The following is a 23,280-nucleotide window of genomic DNA, read 5'->3' on the forward strand; positions in this document are numbered from 1 at the left end:
ACAGCTTCAAAACCATCATGCACTCCAACTGATGAAAGCCACAGATGAGGCTGACCTAATGTAAAACAAATAGCAGAGTGTTTACTCACTATGTATGTGACCAGCAGCCATCTTGAATTCGTAAGTCGGGGTTGATGTGGTTGCGAGTTTCCGAGTTGGAAATCCGACCTCAGGGTGCATTCAAGTTTAAACTTCCGACTGGGAACTGGGAATTTCTGACCTCCGAGTACAAAACGAACACACCATGAAGGCTGCTGGAAACTGTTGGGAAACTGGTTTTTGTCACCGCCCCCCGCTGTGGCCGCCTGTTCTCGTCTACTTTGCAGGCGAGGCGCAGTTCATCTTCATCAAGCCTACTGACACTCGCACGGCGTGAGTGTCATTAGCTAACAAGTGTCTCCGGTTGCTATCAAGGAGGTTGAAATAGTTGCTATATGGTGCGGGCCCTAGTGCTTAAACACACATACAGTGCTACTGTGACAATAAACAAAGAGCCCACGTAGGCCGGCCACTGCATGCAGCTTCATCTCATTGGCCGGGGGTGAATGCAAGCGCGGGTGACAACCAATCATGCGGGACATGGTCTCAATTTGCGTGACGCATGAAAAGAGACAGAAATGCAGAGGCTGCCGGACAGACCTGGTAAACCCAAACGTGTAGTGAGGGTGAACTGGGAACTGAGATGCTGAAGGCTCTGGACACTGTTGGGCTGTCTTGGCTGCACGCCTATTCAGTGTTGCATTGAAGTCAGGTACAGTGCCTGCAGAGTGACAGACCGGGTAGGTGGTCCCTATCTTCAAAAAACGGGACCGGAGGGTGTGCTCCAACTATCAGGGTCTCACCCTGCTCAGCCTCCCAAGTAAAGTTTACTCCAGGGTGCTGGAAAGGAGGCTCCGACCGATTGTCGAACCTCAGATCCAGGAGGAGCAGTGCGGATTCCATCCTGGCCGTGGAACAGTGGACCAACTCTTTACATCTGCAAGGCTGCTGGAGGGGTCGTGGGAGTTTGCCCATCCAGTCTACATGTGCTTTGTGGACTTGGAGAAAGCTTACGACTGTGTCCCTCGGGGGGTCTTGTGTGGGGTACTGCGGGAGTGCGGGGTACCAGGCTCACTGCTATGAGCCATCTGGTCCCTGTATGACCAAAGTGAGAGCTGTGTCCGCATACTTGGTGTAAAGTCGAACACGTTCTGGGTGGGTGTTGGCCTCCACCAAGGTTGTCCCTTGTCACCAATCCTGTTTGTAATTTTCATGGACAGGATCTCGAGGCGCAGCTGTGGAGAGGAAGGGGTCCGGTTCGGGGACCTCAGAATTTCATCTCTGCTTTTTGCAAACGATGTGGTTCTGTTGGCTCCATCACGCCGTGACCTCCAACATACAAAATGTGACCTGTAGCAGGGCGGGGACCCTACAGACCAGCGGGCAGGTGCCATTCACTGAACGGAGCATGCGCAGTACCGTCTACGAAGATGCTGAAGTGGGCATATCCCTCAGGAGTGGAGAAGAGGACGAAAAAGAGGTCAAACAGGCAAACAAACAAGCTCAAGGTAAAGTCAAGTACAGCAACGTTTATCACTTACCAGAATGGGTGATGAGGTTAGCATGTGCAATATGTGTTTTTGCAGTGTCTGTTTGAATTTTGCAGACCAGTTCTCACGCAGTGTAGAGTTTCAAATGATTATGGTGAAACCTATCATTCAGCAAGGTTGTTACATCCTTCACTTTCAATATAATTCATGGAAGAAATTAAAAGCAGTGTTGGTCGGGATGCACAACATATCTGTGGTTCATATTTCTTGATAGTGTCTTATAACAAAGGGTCAAAAACTACCTGCTCCATACTGTGAAGGTCAGAATATGAACGGTATGAAAGGATTAAAAAAATCATACTAAACTAAAGCTGTATTAGTCAATAATATTAGTTACCCCTACATACATTTTCTTTTAGCATTATTTTCTGTTTACAGTAATTGTTATTGAAATAAATAAATGAATAAGTAAATAAAGTAATTAATATCTCACTTTTTCAGAAGGAGCAATACTCAAATATTTTGGTGGTGGTGGAACTAGAGAGGACAAACGCACTGGTAAGTGAATTTTTTTTTTAAATTTACAATTCACTGTGTTGTCCTCTTGTTTATGGATGTTACCAGGTATAATTGCTTATGTTTTATCTACTCTGCATGTTATGCATGTTCTATTTATATTCTCACACAGCAGCTGGAGATGACAATACTCCAACTCCTGGTTCATCCACAGAGGACAGCTCTACAGATCCTTCTGGTACATAAACTATATCTCCAAATTAATATTGTCTTTGTTTACAACAATTGAACTCATTTATGATTTTTAGATATAATGATTAAGACACTGATATGAAGTAACAGACAGAAATGTTAATGTTGAATGTTAATGTTTTTTTCTTATTATTTAAGATCAGCATCACAGCATCAGGTCTTTACGGGTTTATGTTGTCATGCATGAGGAATTCTATAGAGGCCGATGTAGCTGTCTTGTTGTGGGCAAATCAAAGCAGCAAAGTATATCATTTTAACCCATCTTGTTTGCTGTAAATGGGCACCATCTAGTTGTGTAAGCATTACTACAACAAAATCATAGTTATTGTTGGAGAATATTGTCAAAGCTAGGCTACACGAACAGCTATTAAGCAGATGTGACACTACAGCACTGTAACATTTACCAATCATTCAGTTGACCTTATTAAGCACTGCAGTGCACCTGTAGGCCAGGGACGCAGGGACGTTGTGAGACTCAAAAAGCCTGGAATGAAAAGTTTGGTTTTATTTGCACTTTTTTTATTTCCAGGTAATTAGTGCCATAACTAAATAAAAATTGGCTGAATAAATTGGTTGATAGACTGAACTTTGTATTTAAAAGAAGTGCGTAAAGGAGCTAAATAGTTTAGTTTTCCTCTGCACTAGGATTTGTCTCTAAAGCCACATTTCCACTAAGCAGTCCAACACGGTTCAGGTCATTTCGGTACACATCTTTCCATTCCCACAGTGAAAAGTTGTGGATGGTATCAATGGAACCATTCCTTAAAGTCCCCATTTTTGGTCACCCCTCTGTTGGGGTACCTAGCACACAGATCTGGTACTAAAAGGTGGAGCTGTGGACACTGCAGTCCATTGATTGGTCAGTAGAGGATGACTAGGCTAGTTATAATAATTAAGTACAGGCCAAAAGTTTGGACACACCTTCTCATTCAATGCGTTTTCTTTATTTTCATGACTATTTACATTGTAGATTCTCACTGAAGGCATCAAAACTATGAATGAACACATGTGGAGTTATGTACTTAACAAAAAAAGGTGAAATAACTGAAGACATGTTTTATATTCTAGTTTCTTCAAAATAGCCACCCTTTGCTCTGATTACTGCTTTGCACACTCTTGGCATTCTCTCCATGAGCTTCAAGAGGTAGTCACCTGAAATGGTTTTCCAACAGTCTTGAAGGAGTTCCCAGAGGTGTTTAGCACTTGTTGGCCCCTTTGCCTTCACTCTGTGGTCCAGCTCACCCCAAACCATCTCGATTGGGTTCAGGTCCGGTGACTGTGGAGGCCAGGTCATCTGCCGCAGCACTCCATCACTCTCCTTCTTGGTCAAATAGCCCTTACACAGCCTGGAGGTGTGTTTGGGGTCATTGTCCTGTTGAAAAATAAATGATCGTCCAACTAAACGCAAACCGGATGGGATGGCATGTCGCTGCAGGATGCTGTGGTAGCCATGCTGGTTCAGTGTGCCTTCAATTTTGAATAAATCCCCAACAGTGTCGCCAGCAAAACACCCCCACACCATCACACCTCCTCCTCCATGCTTCACAGTGGGAACCAGGCATGTGGAATCCATCCGTTCACCTTTTCTGCGTCTCACAAAGACACGGCGGTTGGAACCAGAGATCTCAAATTTGGACTCATCAGACCAAAGCACAGATTTCCACTGGTCTAATGTCCATTCCTTGTGTTTCTTGGCCCAAACAAATCTCTTCTGCTTGTTGCCTCTCCTTAGCAGTGGTTTCCTAGCAGCTATTTGACCATGAAGGCCTGATTTGCACAGTCTAAAAAAAAATCTAAAATGTAAATAGTCATGGAAATAAAGAAAACGCATTGAATGAGAAGGTGTGTCCAAACTTTTGGCCTGTGCTGTATCTATATATATACTGTATATAATTATTATTACTATAACTAGCCTATAAAATGAAAGGTAGCTGTAGACTGAGAAAAAAATAATTGAGAAGTGTCTAGGGTCTAGGTACCATGTCTGAAGGGTAACTTTTGGTTCCAAAGGTACTATACCGAAAGTGTTTGGTGGAAATGGGGCTTAAATGCAGTTAAAGTCAAGTGAGTGACTGCGTAAGCTGCTGGGGCACCAATATACACTGTCCATACACTGAATTAGGGTTACAAAAAAGAAAAGGAAGAGAGAGAAAGAAAGGAAAGGGAAAGGAAGCCACATTGCTACCAGCGCTCATGTGCACTTTAGAAAAACTTAATTTCAAAATTTTGCCTTTTTATTTTCAGAATTTTGTCTGAAATCTAAAATTTTGATTTTTATCTCATCATTTGACATATTTCATAATTTTGAAATACTATCTCATAATACTGACTGTTTGCTGTTGACTTTATCTTTAATCATGATTATCATAATTCTTCATCTTTTTTCGTTTAATGATAGAAATGGGGCACTATACGTAACCAGGAATATACAGCAACTGGACAAATTTATAAATAAAGAGTCTCGTGGAAAGTGTAGCTTATTATTACCATCGAAAAATACTGTGAGGAATGTCTAATGGCTTTTTATGTGAAAACTAGACCGGAAGTGTTCCTGATGCTCCTGTTGACGGAACAGAGGCGTGAGAGCGCAGCAGCAGCAGCCAGAGCCCACACAGACGGAAGGTTGAACATCGGATTCTCTTCATACAAACAGGTTTGTGTTTGATTTCATTTGTATTCTTTTAGTTTAGTTGTAGGTCATGAAATCGAGAGATGTTTGATGAGGCTCAATAAGGGAGGATGAATTAGCGTCGTCCATTCAAATAAATGGCTGACAAACGCGCCCGTGACTTGATCTTGTCAATCAAGTCTGATAAGAGTCTGTTTCCAATGATCAATGCGTCATATTTAGCGATGGATGGCACAGTAATGAAATCACCGTTTTGAGACGCTGTTATTTCTCCTGGCAGTGCAGTGTCACTGAGCTTCCCATGCAGCAGCGGACAGGATGCACCCGGCCTGTCGTCTGTTGCAACAGCCATCTTTTACTCTGAAATGTAGTCTCTTTTACGCAGCTTTAGAAACGCTATTCTAGACAGCAGCAGCTGCACCACGCCTATGGTGGCTCTGTTTGTGGAGTGTGTGTGTGAAGCCTGAGATGTGAAGCCGGTTATTGCAGCGGTATAACACTGGGAGTGTGTCTGTCACTGTTGCCTCTTTTCCACTGAGTCAGCCGCGCCATGGTTTTCAGGCGCTTTCATCAGCCTGCGTGCCGCTCCATCTAGGCCTGTGTTTAAACTCTGTGATTCCACCGTAATAATAAGATGATGGTTTTACAATATGACATAAAAACAAGAAATTATTTCGTTTATATTCACAAAACCAAATAATGTAACTATTATTTGATTTGGTTTGTGGTGCTGTAGCAGTGAAAATTACATTCAAATTCTACCGCAATGCCTTTTAAATAAATACTGTGCCTGTCACTCAGAATCCACAGAATTTGCAGTCAACAGTTTTCTATAGGTTTTCCAAAGGAAGGTGTTGACAGTGATGTTTGTGGGTTGTCCAGAATGACCAGTGCATTGTTTCTGTAAACACAAGATGATGTAGATTTTTTTTAATTTTTTTTTTACATAGTTTGTACTCATCCATGCTGTTCAATGCAACAGAAATGTAATTATTATTGCCTTTTAATTATTTGGTTAATTATGATTTATCATTCATGCATTTGTCTGGATACCAACATTGATGTATAGTGACGAGCTTACGCGTTGTTAAACTTAATGATGGGTTATTGCCTAAATTAGACTGGCTGTATTGAGATGTTTTAATAGTGGTTTACTTTCACAACAGAGATAAAGAATGTTGAGGCTTAGGGCAAACATGTTACCTGGCTGTCCATGAAGGCAGGTCAGAGAGACGTGAAGCTACTTCGCAAGGGGCTCAATTTGCGTGCGGCTGCCGCAAGGGAAGTTGAAGAGGGAGGGTCAGGGGATAGACTCAGATGGAGTTGTCGGGCACACAACACACTTTAAATTGAGAATTGATGCCTTGGGCCAGATTTAAAAAACTAAAATATGATGTTATTAAAAGAAATTAAAAAATGCATCTTGCAAAAAATGGCACTTATCTAGACAGAGGGCAAAGGGCAGGTACTTAAGCACCACCTGGAGTCTATCTGTGCACTTGCCTGATTATTGACTCACAAGACAATTGTCCCAGCCACACATGAAAATCAGTATAGATACTATATTTTGGTTTCTTGATTGTAAATAAAGGGAAATACAATTTTAAATCTTTTGTCCTGCATTTTGTTAACAAAATGACCATGTCTTGTATTCTCATCCTCCCATGTTGCCAGCAAAATATCACAATAACATTGATTACACCCCTCCCATGTGTTGTAGATACCATAATGTACTATAAAGAGTTCTTGTGGCAGTTTACACATGATCTTTTTTAGCCTTTTCAATGCCGACCAACCCACTACAAATAGGTTACATAACCAAACAAATTTTACTCATTTAATTTTGATGTCCATCATCAGTTATGCAAGGTGCAATAGGGAGTCAAAAGAAAACATAGAAGTCGCGGTGTCGGTAGTGTAGTGGATAGTGCCGGTGCCCCATGTACAGAGGTGATTCCGGCCTGCGGCCCTTTGCTGCGTGTCACTCCCCACTCTCTCTCTTCCCATTTCACACACTGTCCTGTCCATTAAAGGCAAAAAGCCCATAAAAATAATCTTCATCTAACCGCTTCATCCTCTTGAGGGTCATTGCAACTGAAATAGAGGCCTGCATCATATGAAACTGCGCATTTGCCATACCATCTTGGCAGGGGAGAAAATCCCATTTCATAGTTGGGGGGGACAATAAACAGTAAAATTTTAGAGAATAATTCCAGGGGGGGGACAAGGAAAAAAAGTTGTAGCCTGTCTTTTATACAGCATCTTTTACCGCAGTTTGACACTTTAATCTTCTCTCTATCTCTCCAACAGGCAGACTGAATGTCTATACTAACTAAACTAAAACTAAAACTAAACATTTCCTGCAATTAAACTGGTAAACTGGTTTATAAACAGTGTGCTGTGAGATCTGCATAATATTCGCGCATAATGACTGCTCCTCGTCTGCTCGTCTTTGATGTTTGTCTCACTGACAGGAGGAGAGCCTACAGACAGGTACCCATTAGCTACGCTCCGTCACAACCGTGCGTAATAGTCACACGTAATGACTGCTCCTTGTCAGTTAGACTGCACGTCATTCATGTTTGTCTCACTGACAGGTGGAGAGCCTACAGACAGGTACCCATTAGCTACGAGCCGCTCCACCACTGACTGCTCTTGTCCTGTCCTCTCCCTCTTCTTTCTCTCCTGTCCTCTCTATCACTAAACTCTGAGCTTAATCATTAGCTTTTAGCTTAGCAGCACTCATAATTGAGTAGGCTTTTGAACAATGCAGGAGAAATGTTGCAGACAGTTTATATTATCAGCGTGGGCCTGGGGCTTGTTGTAACAGTAAATGGGATGTGTTGTAACATGTGTAGCCTAAGTTAAACTGTGTCTGTGTGAGTGTAGATCTTACCCTGCGATGCGCGATGTGGACAGCAGTTCCAGCCACACACTGCTACTGCTGCCAAGCAGCCCCGCCCGTTGGAAAGAGTGTGGGATATACCACTATAGGAATGGGAGGGGGGGACTAAATCTTTTAAGATTTAAATAGCACATTATTGCGTGATTATAATGAGCACCGCTTACATTGTGCTTTCAATAAATACTACTGCATTGTTCAAAAATTATTAATTGTGTCTCAAATGATTCTAGAGGGGGGTACAGCTTGAACTGAAGGGGGAGTCATGTCCCCCCTGTCCCCCCCGGGATTTCCACCCCTGCAACTTGGCCAATACCAGTAGTTTGTGACTACTCATAACCCAACCTTTTATATTTGTTTTTGAGACAAATAAATTCTTACAGTCCAAAAGCAACAGTAAAAACAGGAAATCAATGCTCTGGCCTGTCATATGCCTTCAACATCAATTGACAAGACTGCAGAAGATGTCAGAAATTTGGATGCACTGTTAATATTGTGAAGGAGATGTCTATCTATTATCTGAAGATAATCAGTGGTTGACAGACCTTGATTGGGCTGTATGTAATAGAGTTAGGGGTACAGTTTCTAGTTTAGGGGCATAAATATAGACAGTGCAGGCAGCGCGGTTGCACTGGGGCCCATAGGGTGGAGGGGCCCGTAGAGAGTGTGGGTCCTTGCAAGTGATTCAGATTGCCATCTTGAATTTATTCCTGTGTTCAAAGAGGAATAATGATTTAAAAATGGTGGCACTATTTATGTCCTCAAAAAGGCAAACCAATGTACGTTATGGTTTACTCTTTTATTTTTTGTAAACAGTCAGTAGCTCTCTTGAGGGTTGCGGGGGGGCTGGAGCCTATCCCAGCTGACATCAGGTGAGAGGCAGGGTACACCCTGGACAGGTCGCCAGACTATCACAGGGCTGACACATAGAAACAAACAACCATTCACGCTCACATTCACACCTACGGACAATTTAGAGTATGCAGTCCCCAATCTGCATGTCTTTGGACTGTGGGAGGAAGCCGGAGTGCCCGGAGAGAACCCACGCTGCCACGGGGAGAACATGCAAACTCCGCACAGAAGGGCTCCCACACCCGGGATCGAACCGGCAACCCTCTTGCTGTGAGGCGAGAGTGCTAACCACCACACCACCGTGCCGCCCCAGTCAGTAGCTAGTTAAAACAAAATAATATGCTTTTTCTACATACACTTCAAAATCTATAAATAAACTATAAGAACTGTTCAATTAAATGTATGTTGATGTTGTCCAATCAAGTCTCTATTTGTGTCAAGACAACACATGCACGATAACGTGCTCTAGGGTCCATCATAGTAGTGTGCACTGGGGCCCACCGTGACGTCCTTACACCACTGTTCTAGTTCATGTGCATTCTAGCATTATTTTACATCTTTATACATGCATTGTTTGAGCAGTGCTTACAAAATAGTAGCCATATTCACATCCCAGTGAAAAGCTCCCACTCTGTAATTCTTTCATTGAGATTCCTAGTTAAGTTGTATATAAATTCTGATAAACATTTATGAATTCTAAGTTGACTTAATGACGTTCATTTTTTAGAATTCCTTTATAATTGGATTGGACTGGCTTGTTCTCTGCACTAAAATTCTGCTCGTTTGATATTTGAAGCACTTAAATCTGTATTAACTTTGCTGCTGTTGTTCAAACGATTCTGATTGAAGAGATAGTAATAGAAATATTTCTGACTGCTATTGATTTAATACTAATGTATTCTTTAATTGCATGCCATACGCTATGGATATTCTTTACTGAGTTCTTGTTAACTGTGATGTATTAATGACACCCAGCCTTCATTTGATCACAATATGATTTATTCTGCAGCAAAATTAGATTGAATCTTCATCTAATGGCTGCTGATGGAACATTAACAGTTTGCATGTTTGTCTGACAAAGACATAAACTGAATTTCAGTTCTCTGCAGACAAAGGATGAGTCCAGAGGAACACAGAAATATGATCTATTCTCAAGAAAGTTTTGTTTTGTTTATACAGAAAAAGTATGTTTCATGTGGAATTAATATTTCCCAGAATCAACATGTATCAACATGTATTAGTTATTTGTCTCTTTAGAGCAGTATCAGATGAAGTCAGAGATGGGGTGCATTTTAAGTGTTAAAATAATGAATCAAAACTGCCAGTGCCATGCTCATACATTTGGAGGCAGGTGCTCAAGCAAAAAAAGGGCAAGCCTCTCATAATTATTAATAAAAAATGAAGTTACACACAATATCACATCTTTTACTTATTTACTTATGTAATCATTTATTTCAGTGCTCATACAGTGATGCAGACAAGAGGGTCATTTCATTTAAACATTGAAGGATTGATATATCAAATTTCCCCCAAGGAAACTTTGAGCCTCAAACACTTAATTTTCTGCATTCTGGTAAAGTTTTCTGCATCAATTTATGGTGGAAATGTCTTGATTCATGTAAGGGAAAACAGAAAATTCAGACTGTCAATCTGTATTGCTTGCAGATATTTATTCTCCTGTAGATTGACTTTTCTCATTTACTGTTATCCCTGCTGAGTCAACACATGAATTACTTTGTAAAAATGAGGGACCGTGTTCTGCAGTGAGGTTTAAGTGGTTCTAGATGTACAGAGTCAATGCTGCTCTGACAAGTTTTACCTCAAAGTTCTTCAATTCGATATGAAATTCATAATATTCGTATCTCTACTCAAAATGATACGATAACCAGTCATTCTGACAATAATTTGTGACAGTAAGTCAAAGAAAAAGTGCAGTGATGAGGCACCACTTAAAGGCTTCTCAGTGGTTCTTCTCCTCTGTATTCATGAAAAGTCTCGACAGTATCCTCCACCCCAAGCTTTGCCAACACTGCCCAGCAGCAGCTTTGAGCATGCATTCAGTTATGGGTCAGGTGAGGTCTTATTATTAATGTTTGGGTCTAGTCTGTTTTTAATTTAGAGATAATTGCAGTTAACAGATTGGTTCATGATGAGCATCAGAGAGAGAAAAATGAGAATAGATTAGACTGACCCCTTTTATTATGGATGTCATAATTTTTATGAATGAGTTTACTCACTGAGTTATTAATGGCCAATTTAACATCAGGCCAAGGGACAACGGTTAAAAATGAGCTTGTTGGCTAACACTGGCACATTTACAGTGATGTTGATGAATAACCAAAGTCACTGGTTAACAGGAGACTGGTTTGTAGCAGTGAATGTGATTATCTGTCAATATACAGGAGCACAAGGGAGAAATTTAGATACATTAAAGCAAATAGATTTACATTATGGATCAATCTTCAAAACTGATTGTTTGGTCTATAAAGGTTTTAGTAAAACATAACCATTACAATTTCTCCAAAACCCAAAGATATCTCATTTAAAATAGTGCAAAACAGAAAAAAAAATCATCACATTGCAGAAGTTGTGAGCAGAGAATGGTTTGCTAGTTTCCTTGATAAGACAATTAAGGGATTATATTATTATTATAAGTTTTTTTTTACAATTTGCTGTTGATCATTAACTCTGGTCAGCAGTTTATACATTTTTTCTAAACTGTGCCAGTGTTTTAATTCGTGAAACAAAGTAAAATAATGATGTCATACAGTGATATTTTATCCAGATGAAGAACACGCTATTGTACATATATATGTCCTATTGCTAACACAGACTACAGCAGTAAATCCAGTATTGGTCATGAAATCAGTTGTATCTATTTATGAACTGCTGAACAAAGTGAGGTCTGAAGACCACATTTTTGGTTTGATGAATCATTTTGATAGACAGACTGACGTCTGATTCACACTGGACAGGCATCATCAAGCATCAAGCATCATGAAGCGCACTGATTTTCAGTAGAGGGCTGCCTGCTTGCTTTCGGCACCCATTTTAACTGATTGGGCCATTCACACTGGACGCAGCACGGTGCCAAGCGCCCTGGCTGGCTCATGATCTGCAGTGGAAGTTTCAGCGTCTGGTCTATTTTTTACGCAAGTGAATCTGGCAGGAAAACACATTGATAATCTATTTTGAATGATATAAAGGATATATATCAGATATTACATACATAATCTGATTATGATAAATGATAGAATATGCCTCACATGCTTCCACATATTTTAAGAAGAGAGCGAGAGAGACTAGTGAACACACACTCACATGCACACACAAGCAGACAGATACACCTTTTCTGCTGTGGAGTCATTTGACCCAGGTTTGAATGCCAATTGAGAACTTTCCCATTACATTAAAAAGCCAGATGTTAGTGGGCATTAGCTGATTTTTTGTGCAGTGGCCAAAGTGCTAGAGACAAAGCTCCACATGTGATTTAAACATAGCAGAGAGCAGAATCACTTGCTGACCTGCACAGAGAAATGCACTTCTGGGGCAACCACTAGCTCACCTGGTAGAGTGTGCGCTCCATATAGGTTGAGACCTGTGCAGCAGCTCGGGTGCAACTCTGACCTGTGGCCCTTTGCTGTATGTCATCCCCGCTCTCTCTCCCAACCATCCTGTCTATTTCCAGCTGTCCTGTCATTAAAAAGGCAAAACGAAATGCGCTTCTGATGTGAACTGCCAGGTGGCTGCTGATGGATGGCTGCACGACAGTGTACCAAATCTGGGCACCTCTGCGTCCAGTGTGAACTCAGTGTGATATTCCAAGTCCATCAGTGCTGCAGACTGCATTTCACCAGAGCTGTCTGCTGTGAAATCTTTATCTCTGATTTGTAACTGGGCTGCTTTGATTTGTGTGTGTGTGTGTGTGTGTGTGTGTGTGTGTGTGTGTGTGTGTGTGTGTGTGTGTGTGTGTGTGTGAATTCCACCACAATCATAATATCCCTAATAAAAAGCTCATTACAATCTATGAAGTATACAGTTTGTGACAGTTAGAGGAGAAGTAAAGATTCTTCAAGTTAGGACTAATATGTTCATTTAGGAACAACTTGATCTCATAGCTCAAAGGAATACTTCACCTGCAAGATGACCATTTGTATATAAATTACTCATCATGTGCTACCTTGAATTTATGAAATAGCTCTTATTTTTTGCATGCCTCCACAGTGACTGTAGAATTCAAAATAGGCGAACATTCTTCATGAATCGAGGTCTCCATATTTGATTACAGCAAAACTATATCAAAACACCTGTTTACAAACTTACAAAAAACGCTTTTTTGCTAAAACATTAAGAATTAAAACATGTCACTACAAGAAGTCTCATCACGTGTGTGACTGCACACACGTGTTTGATCTCTCAGCCCATGCTTAGGCACAAAAGCAGCAATGTTTTATATCTTAAGGTTTTAGTGAACATGTATGTGTTTAGGAAGCATTGAGCACAGAGAGGGGTTCTGAACTATGTACTTTTAGGGGTACCAACCAAATTGTGTCGCTACTACTGTGTACTGATTTACGTTAAATCTATCTGTGCCAAATGTCAGTACCTCAAAGTGCATTTGGGTTGGAGCAGAGGAGCTGCAATTCAGTCTACTATGTCACCCTGCAGCTTGTTTAAAATCATCATCAGTCATCCATTAGTTGGAAGATCGGAAGTTCAATCCCTAGCTCCTCCGGTCCGCATGTCTAAGTATTCTTGGGCAAGATACTGTACCTACTGATGGCTGTTCCATTGGTGTGTGAGTGTGTGTAAATGGTTACTGAGTAGCAGATGGCACCTTGTACACAGTGTGTGTAAATGGGTGAATGTGGTAATGTGTAGTGTAAACACCAATCTGACAGTATCCAATCAAGTTGCAGAAGAGAACCATAAAGAACAACTGTTACCTTACTGAGTGCAAGTTGGAAAAAAAAATATACCAAGGATAGTTTCATTCAATCTAGGACCCCATGAACACTGCTCAGCCTTGCAGCCAATTTCCCCCAGTGGTCACTCATGGTATTGCAGCAAAAGCATTTTCCTCATAGACCACCATTTTAAAAGGAATGTTGACTGGACACCTCCAGCTGCAAACAAGGAGAGTTATGACTCTCTTAATTTGTGATCCATGGAAGTTTCATATTTATAAAACTTTCCTGGAGCCAAGTAAGCAATTTAAAAATCTGTGATGTCATCACAATGTAAAGTCTTTGAGCTGAGCGAGAACTTGCAGCTGGGATATGCGCCAGGCGAGCAACTCCATTGAAATGAAAAGATGCAGTTTGAAAATTACAGAAGGAGATGCAACAACTTGCAACAAACTACACATTTGGAAAAAGCCTTCACGCTTTTTTTTAAATCTAATATATTTTTCTTTGTGGATAAAATGGCATTCAATTTGGTGAAAAGGTTATTATGGCTTGTGTGAAACTGAGGTCTTGGGACTCCACTCGGAACTTGCCTATCTTGACTTGAGAACTGACTGCAAAGACTTAAGACTTACTTGTGATTTGCAAAACAATGACTTGGGCCCACCTCTGGTAAATGAGATACAAATGGTCATTTTGTTGGTGAAGTATTCCTTTAACATGTTAAGTAAATATGGCTTTTGAGTGCTTTGTTTAACTTCTGTATCGGTCTCAGACAAAAGAGTGGCTCAACTGATGTTTTTTTTCTCCACCTCTCATCAGTCAGGATATGTCTGTAAGGATGGAAATGGATATCAGTGGAGTGTCAAGGACACACGTCTCCATTCTTCCTGCAGCTGAAATCAAAGCCACATTGAAACCAGAAGCAGAGAGACCTCGCTGTGCCAGCACCCCATGTTCACCCATCAGAGGTACTGTTGCAGGATACCAGATCCTCCACATGGACTCAAACTATCTGGTAGGCTTCACCACTGGTGAGGAGCTGCTCAAGCTGGCCCACAAGTGGTCAGAGGGCACTCCAGAGAAGGGCTCTGTATCAGAGGCCGTGTCCAGCTCCATCCAGAGCACTGTCCCAAAGTCTGTGGACTTGGGTATCCACCGCTCTTCACGAATCTGCAAAGGCAAAAGTCGCTACTACCAACCCTACGACATTCCTGCTGCCAATGGGCGAAGACGGAGGCGTATGCCCAGCTCTAGCGACACGTTCCTTAGGTCCCTGGCCAACGGGGAGCCTGGTAGGGGTCTACATGCTCCACTCCCTCTCTGTCTGCTTAAAGGGAAGAGGGCTCAGTCCAAGTCTCTGGACTACCTTAATCTGGACAAAATAAGCATTAAAGAGTCATCAGACACTGAAGTGTTACAGTACCAACTGCAGCACCTCACCCTGCGAGGGGAGCGCATGTTTACCAGGAACAAGACATGAAAGCACAGTGGAAGGCTGTTTTTTTTTTAGGCGTCTTTCACCCTTTTGGGGATTTAGGTGCTATTTCCAGCTTGGGTTCTTTCTACTCAGATTACAAACTGTTCTCTCAGAGGGCAGTCTGATAATCTTGTTATATTATTAACTGGGGGGTTTACCTTGTACTGTAATGTTGTGAAGAAAATCCTCCAATCACTCCTCACATTGTAACGAGGTTGTTGAGATTTAAAATGTGAATTATATAAATTTAGCAATAACTAGTGAACCTATTTATTGACAGTGTTGTGTGTTTGTACTGGTCAGAGACACACTAATATATCAGTTTACAGCTGATGAAAGCACATATCCCATACTGTATCAGCTTTAAAATGCACCATCGCTATCGGTCCAATAAGAGTTTTCTGTGAGGAGTCGTGTTAGTGGAAGTTTTGTGATTTTTTTCTCCAGATTATGACACTACATACAACTGTCAAATTAGCAAGATAATACATTGACTACATTGCTAATTTATTGATTTATTGCTGTCGGAAAATATCATTGTGTTTTTAACTTCTTATTTACCAGGAGAAAGATGTGTGTAAAAAAAAAAAAACCTCAGTGATACTCATCTGTTAAAGTAAAGGTAAAGCTGTGTTAATTAAAGTCCATCTTAATACAGCACTACCAGGACATATGTACATTTAAAGAGTTATTGTTTGTTCTAATCATTTCCTCTTTCCATACTTATGGTAAAGTGATCCCTCCCTCTTTTATAATACATTAAATTTTCTTGGCATGACATACAATGTCTGCTAGTCAGACAACCAGGGACTTTTCAATTACATTATCAACTCCCCAGACCACTTGTCACCAGGAGACCCCAAAAGCAGTGGCATGGTGTGACTTTTCCTCTAGGTTACAGCTCTATGGGTAGCTCTGTGTATTTTGGATGTTTTTATGGCAGCATATGCCAGCAATAGCCGTGGCTGGAGGCGTCATGTTTATGAGTTTTCTGTCCATACATCTGTATGTCCGTATGTTTTAATTTTATTGTTTTTAACTCATGTTTAGCCATTCTATGTCCGTCCCATTCTCCTGAACACTTTCAGGGAATTTCTTCAAATTTGTCACAAACGTCCACTTGGACTTAATGATGAACTGATTACAATTTGATGGTCATAGGTCAAAAGTTACAGTGACCTCATCAGTTTCATTCTTGTGAATGCAATATCGCAAGAATACCTTGAGGGAAATTCTTCAAATTTGGCACAAACGTCCATTTAAACTTTAGGATGAACTGATTAGATTTTGGTTATCAAAAGTCAAGACCACTGTGCCTTTGTCTCTGTCTCATTCTTGTGAATGCGGTATCTCAAGAAGGCCCTCAGGGAGTCTCCTCAAATTTGGCACAAGCATCCACTTGGAATTAAGGATGTACTGATTAGAATTTGGTGGTTGAAGGTCAAAGGTCAAGATCACTGTAGCCTCACAAAACATGTTTTCAGTCATAACTTAAGAATTCATGTGCTAATTATGACAAAATTTAAAACAAATGTCTAATAGTATAAAATGGTGAAGTGATGACATTTAATATGCAAAAGGTCAAAGGTCAATTTCACTCTGACATCATAATGTTAAGCAAAAATACTTCTGGCCATTATTGAACGTCATACCTAAGGTACAGAAAGGGTGACAAATGTTCAGACACTTTATCAGTGACACACATCTTAAAAATGTGCTGATTGTATAGAGCTTCTGTGCTGTCAGTTTGAAGATGTGTGTGAAGCATCCCTAATTTACAATATGTGGCTTCCATGCACTATCATTCATATTTCAACTGTCATAGCTGCATATGAGTCCGGATGTTTGCGGAGGCTTATGACTGCAAGGCAGTAATTCTAGTTGTATTTTGAAAGATAAGTATTTTAAAAGTATTTCTCATGTCACAGAAACCACTGAGAGGGAAATTTGTTTTTTGGATGTTGTTATACTGTCTGTGATGTGATGGTGTTTTTTGTTCAGTACTCTGTACAGACCTGAAACCTACCTGCCTGTTCTCATTCCCACCTCTCTGAAGCTCTAATAATAACCTTATATTTTTAGGTTCATAAAATGTACCCAGATTCACAAATATATGTTGGATATTTCTACAGATATTTCTGTAATCTTAAATCGCCTTGCTGTGGGCTGTTCTGACCGGCCAGAAGCCGGTGGTTGACCAGCCTGGTCAAGTAGCAGGTTGGTACAAAAACATATTTTTTAGCCAAAAAAGAATTTTAATGTTGAAGAAAATTAAAGGAAAATGTCCGGACAATAACAAACCAGGCCAAAATATTATCAACCCACCCAGGCTAATTTTAACAGACATAATCCATCCTAAGCCACTGAGTTGGGTGAAAGACAAGTCTTGGGTGTAATATTTTACACCTCAGATCCCATTATTTTCGGCATGTGTTGTCAACCAACAAAAAAACACCTGGAAAAGCTGAACATATTACACATATACCGCCACTGGGCTGAGAAAAGTGCACCCTTTAGCAGACAGCACTTTTTATTAGTCATTACATGATTCTGTAATCATGTTAGGAATTCTGTGAGAGTGACAACTTAAATATTTTACACATACAACACAATGAGTTGGATCAGGAGTAAAAGTGGGTCATCCACTAACCAGAAGATCAGGGTTTGATCCCTGGCTCCTCTAGTCCAGGAAAGGCAGGACCCCGGCACCCTTAATGGACCCCACGCCACTGCCTAAACCAATCCCTTCCTAACATGACTACTCTGTAAAAGATGGGGGAGAGAAATTATTTTCCAATTTGTCATTTTGGCTTTAGGACTGTTGAATTTCATCTCTTAAAGTTAGTGGCACAACAGGGATCACTTCATTGCTCGTATGGACAGGACAATACCTCTGTCAGTGTACGTATGATGCCATATTTGTATTGTATTAAGATTTGACTTGAAAAAATCCTCACTATCAAAGAGTAAACTTCTCAAGTTTAAAAGGTGGATGTTGTAAGTGGATCCTTTACAGAGAAAAGCAACTTTAATCATTGTTGGTAACAGAAGGGACCAGTTTACATGGTGGAAGTTAAGAAAACATCTGTGAAAACTTTTAAAAGTACTCCCACAGTATCATCCACCACAGATGGAGAGTGAGAGTTCCTCTGCAGAACCCAGACTGATAGAAGAATATAAGTTGAGTATCACTTCAGTCTTTTTTGCATCTGTTTATTGATTATTGTTGGCAAACATGGTTGGGAATATGTTGCCTTTAGAACACCATTTTGGTGCATTTTTAGTTTTGTACATTGGTTATAGGCACACAAAACTGTATTTTTGAGGTGTGTCTTTTTAATGAGTGTGTATGTTCCCCCTACAGCTGGTTATGGATGTGTTCCCAATGCCTCTATTGCAGAAAAATTGTTTTCTGCAGCTGATTGCACTGTTGGATATCTACGACAGACTGCCTCTGGAAACGTCAGTGCACCTTGATAACATCACCTCCATGGCACCAATTAGGCATTCACACTAAACACTGCAATATTGTACATAAGCAAGCCATGTGAACTCTTACAGTCTTACAGTGGAAAAACCTGTACCCCCCTTGAGTTTTTGCACCATTTATTGAGCATTTCAAAGGAAATTGTGATTTCTTTGTGTTTTCTATTTATGAAAGCAACAGAGAATTATATTTCTTTTATGAACATGTAACATGAATATTCTGTGTTGATTATTTTAATGTGATAATTGCTTCTTTTTTTTTTTCAATTATTCTGTTGTAGAAAATGAACCAATGAACCAATCTGAGTAAATGGGTGCAGTCTACTCTGGGCCTATTCATACCAGTGTTCCCATGTTAGATCCATATGAGGAGTGTCAGTGTGCATTGTGATCTGTCACAGTGTTTTCTTTTTATGCTACCTAGGGGTCAGAAATGTTCAGTACACATAAGGACTAAAAACAAGCTACATTTAAGACAGAACTAGGGGTGTTGGTGGCTTAGTGGTAGCGCAGGTGCCCCATGTACAAGGCTGTTGCCGCAGAGGCCTGGGTTCGAATCCAGCCTGTGGCCCTTTGCTGCATGTCATCCCCCCTTCTCTCTCTCTCCCCCTTCACACTTACCTGTCCTGTCCATTAAAGGCAAAATGCCCAAAAAAATATCTTAAAAAAAAACTATAATGTTGACATTTTTAATTTTGCATATATACATTTTCGGAAAATCTTTGGCTAAAACACACATAAATATGAGACCTCATAATGTTGAGTACTGAAGCTTTCGCTCGCTTCCTGCAGCTTGGCCTCCCCGCTGAAATTCCACTGTTTTATGATTAAGATTTGTGATTGAAGATGTCTGTGTGTTTTGTGCCAGGTTGCAGTCACTCCAAGCTGCTGGAAGCGAGCGAAAGCTATGACGTCACATACGCGACCGCCTCCTGTGTAGTCTTTCTAATTACGTTTTTTCAAAAGCTTATATCTCAACAGTTTTACCACAAAGTATGACTTTCTTGACCTTAAAATTTATGTTTTAAATTGATTAACAACATATTTGGATTTCATGTCATAACTCAAACGGGAACAAAAGATAATATTTCTCTCCTCATTGACTGCCATTCATATATTTTCCGATCTAAAGTCCCATGAGCTTCACCGGAAGGGGCGTGACTTCGGCACTCTATCTGTTGATTATTTCTTCGTCTAGTAGACCAAGCGTTTTATCGAAAAATGGGTTAAAATGTTGAAAAATGTAGGCCTGTCCCTCCCAAACCCCAAAATGATGTCATCTAATGTTTTGTTTCGTACTCACGCAAAAGGGTTTTAGTTCACCATCATGGGAGAGTGTGTAAAGCTGCCAATATCTGAAAGTAAAAAGCTGCAATAAGAGTATTTTGGGGTACTTTTATAATACTTTTCTATGAAAAATGACTCAAACAGATTAGTCGACTACTAAAATAGTCACCAATTATTTTAATAGTCAATTAGTCATCAAATAGTCGACTAATCGTTGCAGCCCTAGTCTCCGTCTGCTGGCGGGTCCTCATGATAAGAGCATGTATGTATAATATGATGTTAATTCCTCTACAGAAGAGATTTTATGATCACTGAAATATACCACTGTCATTATTGGTTATCAGCCAAATAATTTGTTATATATCAGCATACCTGATATCAGCAAAAAATCCAATATCATGCTTCCCTATAAAATACTGTACATGAAACACTGTATTTTCATCACATTTTCAACAGATTTGATTTTGACGGGCCACAATTAAAGTGTCATTCTACAATGTGGGCCTTTTGTACATGATGGGTGGAAATATTCTTTTGCTTTATTTGTTGAGCTCACTTTATTTATTTTAGTTATTTTCTTAGCTGAGAGGCTAATTGATAAGGTGAGAGTACGATTTTCTATTTGTGTATCTGCATCATGGGGCTGCACAGTAGAGTGCAGTAGTTAGCACTGTCACCTCACAGCAAGAGGGTTTTGGGTTCTCCCCATGGCAGCGTTGGCTTCCTCCCACAGCCCAGAAACATGCAGGTTGAGTTAATCGGTGACTCTAAATTTCCTGTAGGTGTAAATGTGAGCGTGAATGGCTGTCTGTTTCCATTGGTCGGCCCTGTGATAGTCTGATGACATATTCAGGGTGTACCCCATCTCTCGTCCAATGACAGCTGGGATAGGCTCCAGCTCTCTGTGACCCTTAACAAGATAAATGGTCACGGATAATGAATAAGTGAATGAATAGCATGAGTGTAGCTGTCCTTTAATGCTGTTGTATTGGGAACTGCTATAAAGGCTGCTGTTGTTAATTATGTAAATTAGCATCAATGTCATGTTACTTATGATGATGATCATATCACAGATATGAGAAGTAAAAATTAGGAGTTGACTTAAGCTGAATGCTACTGTCTGAGACATTTCTTGGTACCAAATAGGTGTAAATAAAGCCACATGTAAACAGGCTATTGTGGGGTAGGGATTTTGCATATCACATACAAATAATGGAAATGTTCAACAGCTACTAACAATAAAACCAATAGTGGCTAAAAGTAGCTACTACTGCCAAACAAATGATTTTATTCTCTGACATTTGAAAACTTTGTTCTCAAACTCAAGGGGTGTGCAAACCATTCCACTGTGAACTGTATGTAAAGTCACTCTTATGCACTTCTATTGATTCCTTAAGCCAAATGGAAAATGTACACTTGATGTTAACCAATGACTGTTAGATGATTAAAGCTTATTTCAAACAGATTTCTGAGACGATCAGAAGGAAGCATACAGTGTTCTGTTTCTGTCTGAGAGGGAGATCACATCCCTGAATAAATACCTTGGAGTGGTTTAAGCTAAAAGGTGATGATCACTGAACATTGCTGTGCAGTATGAACAGTTGTTGTTATGATGAGAAAACATGAAGTGTTAATCATCTTAAAAAAAATTAAACATGTTTTCAAGTCAATGCAAAGTTTAATATAAAATACAAAGCCACTAAGTACCAAGAGTTAAAGGCCCTGAAACCAAAATTTTCAATCAGCTTGGGACGGGTTCTTACATTAAAGGGATAGTGCACCCAAAAATGAAAATTCAGCCATTATCTACTCACCCTCATGCCGAGGGAGGCTCTGGTGAAGTTTGCGGAGATCCCAGGGGAGAGGGGGTAGCAACACAACTCCACCCAATCAGGCTGATGGCGCCCCAGATTAAAACGTCCAAAAACACATAATCGAAACCACAAAATATCTCCATACTGCTTGTCCGTAGTGATCCAAGTGTCCTGAAGTGTACAGAGAGGCAGTTAAAGCTACAGGCTACAATGAGGCTAAAAACAGAGTTCAAATGACGTTTTGCCAAACAACTTTTTATGTCGGGGCTTCAGGACACTTGGATCCGTATGACAAACAGAAATTAATGGTCGCACGACCAACAAAAATTAAGTATTGCATGGGGTCCCGAGGACCACGTATGAGTATTCAGAAGACGGTCCCGAAGACCTTGGGTGTTCGTGCATACAGCATGGGATCCCACAGACTACGATGGAGCATTTGCATGAGGTCCCGACGACCATGGGTATTAGAGCATACAGCATGAGGTCCCACAGACTATGATAGAGCATTTGCATGAGGTCCAAAGACCAAGGGTGTTAGTGTATACAGCATGTGGTCCCACAAACCATGATAGAGCATTTGCGTGAAATCCTTAATACCAAGGGTGTTAGTGCATACAGCACTGAGGTCCCACAGACCGTGATTGTGCATTTGCGTGAGGTCCCCAAGACCATGTAAATGACTGAGCAGCATGATAAAGGCAAGCAAGCATCTATCATTTAGATACTAAATGCAACTTTCTCAACAATAAGTGGACCAAGATTATTGTAGTGTAGTGGCTCCTTTATGATAAATGCCCTACCACTGTACTGGACGAGTGTCACTACAAGGATTAGAGATTGCATGGGCATCTTCTAGAGTATACTGACTGGCTGTGTTTCCCCTGTAAGCAGTAGACAAATGATGCTCTGGATCACTGCTGAATACGAACGGAGCATCTATGGTGCAGTGATGCCATCCGCATATGAGAGGGCGACCACACGGCCATCTTGCTGAGCTCAAAATGAGTTACCAACTACTATGCATGCCCTTAATGTGCACGAGATTACATTAAACTATTTACGACTGGGAACTGTGATTACCAGAACTGAGAGGTGTGGCATACCACTGAACTGCAGACAGTCTGAAAACATGACAATTGTAAGCACAAGGGTTGAGAAAACGGCCCAGAGTGCCGCCAGGACGGCGCTGCCATCGCAAGGACCTCTTTAACCAGGGCATAGAATAGAGCAAATAGGATGATTGAGCCCCAACCGTCATGACCACGATGTGCCTGCATCACCGTTGTCAGTCACCTGTAAAACCCACACCAAACAAACAACAAACAGGTGTTAAGTAAGACCTACATTTAAGGCAATGACTAGCAATGTGTAAGGTTTCAGAGCCTTATTTTTCACAACACGCTGTATCAGTGATGGCTGTCTGAATGTAGGTCCTACTTAACACCTATTTAATTAACTATCGAACAATAACTTACAACCCTGTTAAAGAATAACGCAAATGCTAATGCTAGTATGCTAACTAGCTAATTTGCAGCCGTCATTCCCGGTGAGTAGCCATGTTTACATAGTGCTACGCCAATGAGTACATAGTGCACATAGTATACTACATAGAAGTATACTAAC

At 40.7% G+C, this 23,280-nt stretch overlaps 1 protein-coding gene across 1 annotated transcript; it reads left to right on the plus strand.

Annotated features, from left to right (window-relative positions):
* The first annotated feature begins 1,442 nt into the window (after positions 1-1,442).
* macir (macrophage immunometabolism regulator) lies at positions 1,443-21,323 on the plus strand. Its single transcript, XM_049604153.1, has 5 exons — positions 1,443-1,547; positions 2,031-2,087; positions 2,218-2,283; positions 4,836-4,950; positions 14,410-21,323. Exon 5 carries the CDS (start codon positions 14,417-14,419, stop codon positions 15,068-15,070), a length of 654 nt encoding a protein of 217 aa, XP_049460110.1. The 5' UTR covers positions 1,443-1,547; positions 2,031-2,087; positions 2,218-2,283; positions 4,836-4,950; positions 14,410-14,416; the 3' UTR covers positions 15,071-21,323.
* The last annotated feature ends 1,957 nt before the right edge of the window (positions 21,324-23,280 follow it).

Source organism: Epinephelus fuscoguttatus, linkage group LG18, assembly GCF_011397635.1.
Source record: "Epinephelus fuscoguttatus linkage group LG18, E.fuscoguttatus.final_Chr_v1".
NCBI lineage: Eukaryota > Metazoa > Chordata > Actinopteri > Perciformes > Serranidae > Epinephelus > Epinephelus fuscoguttatus.